At 47.0% G+C, this 12,129-nt stretch overlaps 1 protein-coding gene across 5 annotated transcripts in view; it reads right to left on the bottom strand.

Moving 5' to 3' along the window:
* ITGA7 (integrin subunit alpha 7) overlaps nt 1-12,129 on the bottom strand; it is an 87,911-nt gene that overhangs the window by 33,384 nt on the left and 42,398 nt on the right. For all 5 annotated transcript variants that reach the window (XM_081849529.1, XM_081849530.1, XM_081849532.1 and 2 more), the window contains 2 exons: nt 3,561-3,688; nt 624-703 (listed from right to left, as the gene is read on the bottom strand). In XM_081849529.1, the coding sequence (XP_081705655.1) occupies nt 624-703; nt 3,561-3,688 (208 nt within the window). The remainder of the gene's footprint in view (nt 1-623; nt 704-3,560; nt 3,689-12,129) is intronic.

The raw sequence follows: 12,129 nt of genomic DNA, 5'->3' as shown, positions 1-12,129 counted from the left end.
CATCATGATGTTATCAGTATATTGCGATGTTGATCTGGTGATATATCGCGATGTTGACAACCAGATATCGCCCAGCCCTAATGTGAACACAAAAGGGGGGGGCGCTCTTCTTAACCTCACTTTATCCCATCTGTCCTCAGCTCATCTGAAATCTGTCTCCTTTTATATCCCTCCACCCACCTGCTTCCACATAACTCTTGCCACTATCTCCTAAACCCATGGTTCCCAACACGGGGCACACGCCCCACAGGGAAGGGGGCAATCTGGTTTTTAAGGGGGGAATTCGAGAATGAGTTATTAACAGTGAATTGCCTTTTAGGCTTCCTCCATGTGAATAGGAGTTCACTTTTTGAATAATAAGCATTTTATGTCACTGGGGGCGGGGGGGGGCGGAGATCAGGATTTTAACGATGTTTAGGTGGGGCATGGCCAAAAAAAGAATGGGAACCACTGCACTAAACCGTCCCTCCCCCCTCCCCAAAGAAAAAACCCTGAGGAAAGAGCAAGGAGCCTCTTCTCCTGCTATATACAACACAGAGGACAGCAGCCCATATTCTGAAATCCAGACCCAAACAGGTTAACAGAATGACCACCCACCCATCCATCCATCCATGGCCACTGACCACAATCTTGCCGCCGGGGCCCTGGCTCTTGACGGTGACTCCCAGCCATTGGTTCTCCTTGCTCTCCTTCTTCAGGTCAACTGCAAGGTGTGGAGGAGATGGAGAGGCAATGTCAATCTCAACCTAGGGAGAGGATTCAAGCTCATCCCTCCATTATGCAGGACAGGATATGGAGCATTTGCTCCTCTCCGAATACGCTGGGACGGGAAATAACCTCAACCAACCCGGTGGCCAGTGAGGGCCAGACTACTTGTGTCTTGGGAGATCCACAAATGGGCCTCTTGAGCTAAAATTAGATGTACGGTGCCTGATTTGCATAAAGACTGTGGGGTGGGGTGGGGGGGTATATTAAATCCCTCCCCAAAGCAGCCATGCGCCTTGGAGGGGAAATATTCAGGTGTCAATATTCAGCAGTTCTGGTAAGCTGAATGCACTCAACAGAGCAGCCGTAATGAATCTGTGTTGGTGCGCTGGCCAGGATTTTACATAGCACGCATGGGCCTTGACAGGATCTCTCAGTTAAGAGCAGGTACAATGCAAGTAGCTCTGTGTTTCTCTCTGAAGCTCCATGGAGGCAATTTGGGCTGGAGATGCAGCATAAAATCTCCCTCACATAGTACTGTTGCTCCTGTCCACATAATGCACATACACCTACAGTCACTTTTAAGAAATCTGGCAAATTTAATTGCAGACCTCCCGTATCACATGTAAAGGTAAAAGTAAAGGGGACCCCTGACCATTAGGTCCAGTCGTGACCAACTCTGGGGTTGCAGGGCTCATCTTGCTTTATTGGCCGAGGGAGCCGGTGTACAGCTTCCGGGTCATGTGGCCAGCATGACAAAGCTGCTTCTGGCAAACCAGAGCAGCGCACAGAAACACCGTTTACCTTCCCACCGGAGCGGTACCTATTTATCTACTTGCACTTTGACATGCTTTCGAACTGCTAGGTTGGCAGGAGCAGGGACCGAGCAACAGGAGCTCACCCCGTTGTGGGGATTCGAACCGCCGACCTTCTGATTGGCAAGCCCTAGGCTCTGTGGTTTAACCCACAGCGCCACCCGCATCCCATATCACATGTAGTTTGCTCCTAAAGGATAGAATACTCTGGGAAGCATGTTTGTAACAATGTGGTAGGAACCCAGAAAAGGGTATGAGACTGGCAGCATAATTCTATGCTGGAATGCCAAGGTGTCCGATCCAAGCCAGTGTCCATAAAAATACTCCTCATTGTCCTCTAAGGAGAACTGAATTGATCCAGATAAGATTTAGGAACCATAATCCGGACTAGCTTTAGTACAGCTTGTGCTAAATTTCTGGAGGCCAAGGTGCCGGGGCACACTTGTGAGAACAGGGTATTGTTACATAATGGTAAAGGAAATGCAATCAATATGCGTTCAGTCACTCAACCAATTCTTAACATGTTCAGAGTGTGAGCAGGTGACTGAAAAGCAGGTTGCGGGTTTACACTGTGGAAAATCCAGGCAGGATCAAATTAAGCCATGCACAGGATGCAGGAAATGGTATTAGTATACCTGAAGGAGCATCTCTACCCCCATCGCTCAGCCCGGACACTGAGGTCCTCCTCCAAGGGTCTTCTGCTGGTTCCCTCACTGTGAGAGCAAAGTTACAGGGAACCAGGCAGAGGGCCTTCTTGGCAGTGGTGCCCTCCCTGTGGAACGCCCTCCCTTCAGATGTCAAGGAGATAAAGAATTACACAACTTTTAGAAGACATCTGAAGGCAGCCCTGTATCAGGAGGTTTTTAATGCTTGATGTTTTATGTCAGGGACGGAATGATCTACCCAATTTTGGGGGGGTTCAGGACAAAGTTGTTGTTGATCTTTTTTTAGGGAGGAACGTCCTGTTTGGGGGGGGATCAGGGCAAAGTTGATGAGCTTTTTTAGGGGAGGGTAAACCCAGGGGGGGGGGGGACAGGGCAAAGGAAAAAATGAATTAAACCGCTCACCAAGGGATCGCTTATGAAACAGCTGGTCTCGCAGCAAGACCTCAGTCTTTCGTACTGCCGATCTAGAGGACAGGGTGAGGCCGGATGGAGGAGCCAGCGAACGATCGTGATCTACCAAAACCTCCTGGGGATCGACCAGTAGATCGCGATCGACTTGTTGGACATCCCTGTTTTATGTTTTTAGATATGCTGTAAGCTGCCCTGAGTGGCTGGAGAAACCCAGCTAGATGGGTGGGGTATAAATAAAATCATCATCATCATCATCATGCCCAACTCCAATTCCAAACTGACCCCAGTTTAATCACCCTGATCCAAATCAGACACTGAATGACAAATAAATAATAATAATAATAATAATAATAATAATTTATCATTTATACCCTGCCCATCTGGCTGGTTTCCTCAGCCACTCTGGGCGGATTTGAACAGAACACTAAAATACAATAACCTATTAAACATTAAAAGCTTCCCTAAACAGGGCTGCCTTCAGATGTCTTCTAAAAGTCTGGTAGTTGTTTTTCTCTTTGACATCTGGTGGAAGGGTGTTCCACAGGGCGGACGCCACTACCAAGAAGGCCCTCTGCCTGGTTCCCTGTAACGTTACTTCTCGCAGTGAGGGAACCGCCAGAAGGCCCTTGGAGCTGGACCTCAGTGTCTGGACTGAGCTGATGTGGGTGGAGACGCTCCTTCAGGTATACTGGACCGAGGCCATTTAGGGCTTTAAAGGTCAGCACCAACACTTTGAATTGTGCTCGGAAATGTAGTGGGAGCCAGTGTAGGTCTTTCAAGACCGGTGTTATGTGGTCTCGGCGGCCACTCCCAGTCACCAGTCTAGCTGCCGCATTCTGGATTAATTGCAGTTTCCGGGTCACCTTCAAAGGTAGCCCCACACAGAGCGCATTGCAGTAGTCCAAGCAAGAGATAACTAGAGCATGTGACAGCCTTGGGTGTTTTCACAGTGCTGCTCACTTACCTCCCTCATCGATGGGCACCCGTTGGCAGTCATTAATCTCATGGGTCAAGGGACAGGCATACAAGCCGCCAGTCCTGCTGGCCTTTTGACCCGGCAAAGCAGCCGCCTGTGGCGCTCCCACCAACAACCTGAAAGAAATGGAGCAGAGCGTTAGCGGGACTGAGAAAGAGAGCTGGGAGAGTGTGACAGGGGTCCCTGGGATGGCGGGGGCAGCAACTAGAAGCATGCTCTGATCCCTGGTCCCACTGCAACTGGGCAGCTGTGGGATGCTAAGGGCTAAAACAGGTTAAAAGATAGGGGGGTCCTAAGCTAAGGCACATTCTACCCCACCCCCTATCTCACAAGCATAGACTACAGTTTCTCTTCTGCCTGTATTTATATACAGTGGTGCCTCGCAAGACAAAATTAATCCGTTCTGTTGCGGTTTTTTCGTCTTGCGAAGCACAGCTATTAGCGGCTTAGCGCTATTAGCGGCTTAGCGGCTATTAGCCGCTTAGCGGCTTAGCGGCTTAGAAAAAGGGGGGCAAGGGAAAAAACTCGCAAGACGTTTCGTCTTGCGAAGCAAGCCCATAGGGAAATTTGTCTTGCGAAGCTCCTCAAAAGACGGAAAACTCTTTCGTCTAGCGAGTTTTTCGTCTTGCAAGGCATTCGTCTTGCGGGGCACCACTGTACAAAGGAAAATGCCAAAGGCTTGTGTACCCATACACACACTTTCCCTTACATCGGTCCTTAAAATCACGTGCTGGACAAAAACTAATTTGTTTCATGTTGGCAACCAAACAACGAAACCAATGGCGGGTCCATGTCCTGGGTGGGGGATCGCCTTTCCAGCTTTCTTCCCGCATGGCAAAAGTTTGTCTCTGGCAGTTGGGTTCTGAAAATTATTTCAGAAGGCTACCTAATAGACTTCTTTTCGGTTTGTCCCTTCCCCACTACCAAAAAACCAACTTTGTCGTCAAGCCATTTAGTCTTCGATTCATCATCTTCTTTCCGTGGGAGCTATAGTTCCAGTTCCTTCACACCAGCGTCTTTGTGGTCTCTATTCCATCTTCTCCATTGTTCCCGTCACTGGTTTTGTTGTTTGGTTGTCTCATGAGCTATCCTTGACTCCACACAGAGGTGGTTAACCAGTTTTAGTTTGAGGGCCACCTTCAGGCCGGGCAGCCCTCCAAGGGCCACGGGCACATGAGCGGTCATGGCCAAAGTGATTGTGCTCATTTATGCATGAACACAAGAGATATGCGCCACTCCTACACACTCACAGCATATGCAAAGCCACACATGCAGCGTACATTATTTACCACACATGCAGGTCACACAACATCAAGAAAGACCAGTGTCTGAGACCCTGGAGTAGGGGTAGTCAACCTTTTTATACCAACCAATAGAAGGAGGATTCAGCTTGTGCCGTAGAACCCCCTACCGCCCACCTGGAATCCTGAAATGCCCACTAGTGGGCAGTAGGGACCAGGTTGACAACCCCTGCTCTAGAGGACTGCTGCCGGTCAGTGTAGAGACTCAAAGGTTCTCAAACTGTGGTCCACAGAGCCCTGGTGGTCTCTGAGCTCCATTTTGGTGATTCACATAGAGTTCACAGTTTCTGTCTATAACTAGCCATGAACTTGATTATTTTCCCCTCTAACAACAGAAACAGAGGCCTTTTTGACTAGGGCCAGATTGATCAAACAGGCCAACAAAGCCCCAGACTAAGGGCCTGTAATTTTCATAGAGTGCATTTGCAATCTAAGAGCCCATCCAGACATCCTTTTTATTGTGCCTTTATGATGATTTGTGTGCTGATGGCGCTGCTTTTAGTACTTCCTTCTGTTTGTGAGTTGTTTTAAACTGTTTTTAACATTGTGTTTTAATTGCTGTAACCTGTACTGGAGCTTTAGGGTGAAGGCGAGATAATAATAATAATAATAATAATAATAATAATAATAATAATAATATGTTAATAATAATAATAATAATAATAATAATAATAATAATAATAAAAATAAAAACAGGCATGCTATATGAAGGACAGGCAGTCTTGAATAAAAGGATGGGAGGTTTGACTGGGTGTGGAAAGTGAAGGAAAGCTGACAGTCTTTTGTAGTAATTCAGGGAACAGTTTGCTACTGCAACAAAAAGAGGGTTGAACAAGCATTGGAAAAAGAATAGGGTGATTTGGGCATAAGTGCAGGGGGTGGCTGCACCAGCATATACCCTCCCAGATGAAAATAGGAACATCCATTATATTATTAATTATATTATTATTATTATTATTATTATTATTATTATTATTATTATTACTATTATTATCATGCCCCTCCCTTCTGACTGGGTTGCCCCAGGCACTTTGGGTGGCTTCCAACATATACAAAAACATAAACAGAGTATTAAAAAAACTTCCCTATACTGGGCTGCCTTCAGAGGTCTCCCAAAGGTTGTATAGTTACTTATCTCCTTGGTTTGGGGGGGGGGGTCGCATGACTCCATACCCTCCAACATTTCCCCAATGAAAATACGGGCATCCTAAGGAAAAGCTGGGCATTCTGGGATCACATCAGAAACCAGGATTGCTTATGGGGCTTGAGAGGGTCTGCCAGCATAGGGGTGATATATAGGAGAAAGCACCAATGAAGGCATGGGAGAACGAAACAAAGAGGGCTAAAAAGGACTGGGGAACCTGATTTCTGCTGAGCTGGCTAAGGCTGCCTGCCTTTTTTCCATTACGCACTGTGCCTCAGTGACCTTGAGCATCCCACCCCTCCCCCTCCCCACGACATTAAGGGGCTTAATAAAAACGCCAATTAGTTAAAAGGGAAAATGAAATCAAATTCCACCACGGGCAGTTTTGTGGGGAGTGAGAAGGGTGGAGGGGAGGTGGTGAGCAGAGGGGGAGACCTTTCAATCCCTTCCTCCAGCAAGGAGAGGCGGCAGCAGCAGCAGCAGCAGCAGCGCACTCCTCAGCAACCATGCGCCTCTTGGACCACAACATTTGCATCCATCACCTGTTCCTGGATCTCCACTGCAGCTGTCGCGCCCTCCCTCCCTCCAGCTCTTGAGACACTTTATGAACAGGGACATGAAGCGATTTCGACCAGCCCACAAACTGTTTCACACTTGCCTTAAGGGACAAGGGCAGCTTCTCGCTCCCTCCCTTTCTCTCTCTCTCTCTCTCTTTCATAGTCCAATATCAAAACAGATTAAAGAGAAAGCTCCCAGGCTGAACTTTATCCTGAGGCTTCCCTACACCAGTCGGTTTTGTGCGGCTGTTTTATGTATTTACTCAGTTGCACACTTGCTTTAAAAGCGTATACACTGGATTTGAAAATGAAAACTCAAGGCGGCTTACCGTAATAAAATACCTAACAATGCATAAAGCGAAAAACGGCAGTAGTACCAAAAAAAGTTTTTTTAAAAAATCCGAAACTGTATTTTACATAATCAAAGCAAAAATTAGTACAAATGGCAAACAGTTTGTAGCATGAGACAGACCCTGCTTCCTGCCCAGAAAAAAAACTGTGATGCAACACAATCTTAAGGGGAAAGGCTGTAGCTCCGTGGTGGAACACATGATTCCCATGCACAAGATTCTGGGTTCAATTCTTAACATCTCCAAACACGGCTGGCAAGGACTTATTTTGTCAGCAAACACACATACTCAAGACTTAACTATTGAGTATTTTCCCGGTAGCCTCAGGAGACAAGGGTAAGGAGGCTGGCAGAGAAGGGACAGGGTGCCCTGTCTCTCTGTGCTCGGCACCAGAAACCAAGCGGCCAGAGGAGAGAAGTTGCCTCCTATGTGCCCTGCAAAGAAATGGAGTAGGCTGGTCCTCTGCCAGCTCCCAACTCCAGCTGGACAGTTTCTTAAAAACCAGGCTAGTAACTTTTGTATACTTGGTCTAAGACCTGCAGAACAGGAGAACAGATTTCAGTCAGTACTTATCAAGGAACACATCAAAATCTGAACCCCTGGAGAAGAAAGGTCCTATACATTTATTTATTTTGGGTGGTGGGGGGAGGGACATGATGTTGTTGGACTACAACCTCAAGCATCCCTGACCATTGACTGAGCTTGCTGGGGCTGATGGGAGTTGGAGTCCAACAACATCTGGATGGTCACAGGTTCCCCACCTTTGCTTAGCCTGGTGCTTCTGTGAAACCTTGGAATCCCTTTTCCAGAATTTCCTGACTCTTTCAGACCAACTTTGAAGATGTAGCATAGATTCTCTCTCTCTCCTCCCCTTGCTGCCGTAGAAAGTGGCAGTATTCACTGTAGTAGCCCATATAATCCATCCACACCCTGCTGTGGGTCTACAAGCTCCAGTGTCCACTGTTTTAGAGGCCCAAACTCTTCCCAACCCTTGTGAACGTCAGCTCCTTTGGGGAATGAAGCTTTTAAAGCACTCTCCTTTCTCCCCACATCCAACATCCTGCTTCCCCTCCTCTCAGGGACCTAGAGGCTCTTCCCACTGGATTGTCATGGCTTCTGGACACAGATTTTTCCATGAACATGGCCAAACAAGTGGGTTGCAACAGTTGGAGGGGGGGTGATATGCTTTCATAAATGATTTCCCCCAAGAGAGCCAAAGCAGAATGTCAGATTCAACTGACTGTGCTTACCAGGAAAGGGTCTCATAAGAAGAGGGGTGGTTTGAAGGGGAAAATCTAGCGCAGGAATGCTTTAATACTGTATGGCAAAAGTTGTGGCCAATCATGGGTACCGGTGTCCATTTTCCCTTTTCCCTTGGATCAAGGCATCTGCCTACGCACCATGGCCAATACAACAATTTAGTATGCTGAGCAGCTGCGACCTTTGTTATGGTGCTGTGTTATGACTGCAGAAGCCCCATCCAATGTTAGCTGCTGCTAGGTTTCCTGGCTACGGGGCACAAGGAAAGCTGGAGGCAGGGCTCATCTGCACCTGCCAGTCCACACATATGACCTTTCTCCCCTACTTGCGCAGATGCCTTCAGGCCAGATGCAAAGCAATAAAAACCCTCATGATTAATGCCCCTCAGAATGAAGTGGTGAAGATGAATCTACACTTAAGGATGGAGATGGAGAGCTAAGAATGATGGCCAGGGCTGTCAGCTTGGTTAGGATGCCAGGAGGGTGGAATGGGAAATTGCATCTGGAACAGAATATGGGTAGCTGAGAATTTCAGGGTGTTTTTTAATAAAGAAAAATAGTTCCTAGCCATTACTCGGGACAGCTATTGCACAATACAAAATTAGGTGGATCGGTTCTCTGACCCTACATCTAGGAAGCCTAGATTTTCAGGCCTCCAAAACATTCATCCATATACATTAATACATTCAAAGGGCATAAATGCATGATAATCGCCACAACTACAGAAGTTTTCAAGAAGTCACAGAGGGAAGCTTTCATTATGCCATAAAAAGGCACAAACAGCTATGCATTCCCCTGCTCAATTGCACACACACAAAACAGAAGAGGACACAAAAGTGCGAACAATCCTAAAGTTGTTCTCTGCCAGTGCTGGAATGAGAAAAAACCCACACAGTCCTTCTTTGCCCAGTAAGGCTGCTTTGCTGGATTGGTAATCCACCACAGGGGCACAGAGGAAAAGAGAGATCCTGATACACACAAGTTTACATGGGTTAACTTGAGAGCTTTTGAAGTGAAGAAATGAAAGAGGGAATCGTTTTAGTACAGCAAACTACAAATTTATAACTTCCTTTCTTTAACACACACACACACACATCACAACATAAATAGTTTTCAAAACCTAGGCCTTCAGAAGGGAAGGGTAACTTCCATAAGGATATATGGGAACTTGCCAGAGAAGTGCTAACTGCGCCCTGATTCCCCCACAGCAGAGACTGTCTCTGAAAGCTTAACCTTTAGCTTCATGCTACCAGCATGAATATGTAGAAGGTTTCTTAAAAACTCCATAGTTAGGAAGGGGGTAGTATGTCTTCTCTACCCAATGACAGGGTGGTGTATCCTGGCTATTAGAGGAGAGGGGAGAATCTGCATCTAGAAAAGGGACCTGTTACCAATAAAAGTGAGCAGAGAATCCCTTGATCTTGCACTTTACCCCAGATATAGAATCTGGTGGCAAGCAGAAGCAGCCTGGCTTTCTAAAGATTTGCCTCTAAAATCCTGGGGAAGGGGAATGTGGGTGCCTTTCTACCAGCCTTCTTGAAACTTTATCCATAGCTTTGGGCACAGGGACCCCTCTGTAAGCGGCTCTGCCTTGGCCTGGCAAGGGATACAGCAGCAACGATACCTCAGGCACTGATCTGGAACTAATGACAAACTAGTTGGAGGCTGCGTTCGTAATGAAGGAGGAATGATGCCTGGTGAGCACAGCTGCGGCAATGCCAGGAACTGGCATGTACAATAAATAAGCTGTCTCTGAGTAATTACCGTAATCAAGATAAGATGAGCCACCGAGAGCAGAGGGGAAAGATGGTGGGGTCAGGATGAAAGCTTCCTCTTCCCTGATCTTCCCTAGCAAAACGCACCCTCTGATCTCAGCTACATCCGTGCTGCAGAAAATTCAGCAAAGTCCCAGGGGAGTTTTAATCATGGCCTGTGAAGAACTCACTCTGACCCCAGAAGCTGCTCTAGATTGAATCCAGAGTGAGTTGGGCTACATGGCCCATATGGTTGGGTGTCCAGGAAAGAGATTTCCACCTGAAGAGTTACGAGACACAGGGTGTGTACACAGGGCGTAGAGATGCAGGTAGCACTGTGGTCTAAACCACTGAGCCTCTTGGGCTTCCCAATCAGAAGGTCAGCGGTTCAAATCCATGTGACGGGGTGAGCTCCCGTTGCTCTGTCCCAGCTCCTGCCAAACCTAGCAGTTGTAAAGCATGCCAGCGCAAATAGATAAATAGGTACCGCTGCGGCATGAAGGTAAACGGCACTTCCATGCGCTCTGGCTTCTGTCATGGTGTCCCATTCCGCCAGAAGCGGTTTAGTCATGCTGGGCACATGACCCGGAAAGCTGTCTGTGGACAAATGTCGGCTCTCTTGGCCTGAAAGTGAGATGAGAGCCGCAACCCCATAGTCGCTTTTGACTGGACTTAGCTGTCCAGGGGTCCTTTACCTTTTACCTACACAGTGTGTGATAATGTGCATTCAGTGCTGGATGCAGGCAGACAGGGATTCTGTACACATAACAATGTCCCCAAGTCATCCCTGTCCCACACAGTTGGGTCTATCTAACGCACAGTCTGCAGGTCACCTCCTACTGAAGCAGATCTAATGACTCCATTCCTGCTTTCCTACCAGAGTTTCAGCACAGTAAGCCTGCAACGAGTGCAAGGGTTACATTCCGGAGATTGTACCTAAAGCCAAAATTCATAGAGACAAAACACATTGGGTTCAATAGCGGGTAGGATTGCCAAAGTCATTTTTCCTGGAACCTCACCCCCTTTTAAATTTCATCTCTCTTTTTCTGCCACACACAGAAAGCTGAATGCGCACAGGTTAAATGTGTGTAAGTTGAGAGATTAACTGTACACTGAAAAAGTGTGATTTTTTAAAGTGAGAAAGGACGCAGGGAGCTGTTATGCCATTTCTGCCAGCATTGTGGGGACATGGATAGACTAACTGTGGGGAAGGGAGAACAGAATATTGATGAACAGAATATTCACACACACACACACACACACACACACACACACACACACACACCCCTGCATGCACACAGACAGTAATAACTCCAACTTTAGGCAAAGAAATCACATGAAGGTATGTACAATTGCAAAGTACTGCGTAGAAAAGTACTCTGTGAAAAAAACAAGCTCCCTGCATTTCAAGCCGTATGTACACAGCAACAATGGAACCAAGTGGTCACTTTCAAGTATCCACAGCAACAGAACAAGCTAGGAGCAACCCTGAACAATCATGTAGCTTCCTGGAAGAGTCCAAGAAAAAAAGGGGGAGCAGTGCCCTCTAACCACAAGGAATGACTGCAGAACAGAGGTTAAAAGGAAACATATCCTAAAAGCAAGCTCCCCCCCCCCCGCTACTCCTTGACCATATCCCTAAACAGGCTGTTAATTAGAAGGTATTTTCTCAGCAGAGAGGGTGGATACTGAGGTCATAACAATTGTGCAGCTGTTGAGTTTTCTGCACATGCATTCACACCACCATTTCAGTTGGGTTCCAACCACTACAATTTGCTTTTTTCATGAGGTCCTGCAGTCTTGCGGTGCAACCAGATAGCGATAGATACAGCTCATTCTCAGAAGCTGTTGGAAAATGGGTAAAGCCTGAGTGTGTCATATCGTAAATGGAAAAACCACTCACTCCTCAGTTCAACACAGGCAACTCTAAATACACACAAAAGGGACGTTTGGGTTGACTTCAAGTCAGAAAACAACAGGTGTGGAAATCTGTCCGTGCATAAATGTGCCCCGCTACTTTCTTATTTTCCCTGGACTAATTCCACCCAACTTCAACATGCTTAGAAACACACACACATGCAGGGTGGTACATTTTGGCACATGCAAGCTTAGACATTTCCTTGAACAGCTGCGAAAGCAATCCCATGGGAAAGCGAATGTGCCTTCACTTGCAAGCACTCGGTGTATCCATC

Source organism: Podarcis erhardii, assembly GCF_964252035.2.
Source record: "Podarcis erhardii genome assembly, chromosome: 2".
NCBI lineage: Eukaryota > Metazoa > Chordata > Lepidosauria > Squamata > Lacertidae > Podarcis > Podarcis erhardii.
This window is presented reverse-complemented; position numbering and strand designations above follow the sequence as displayed.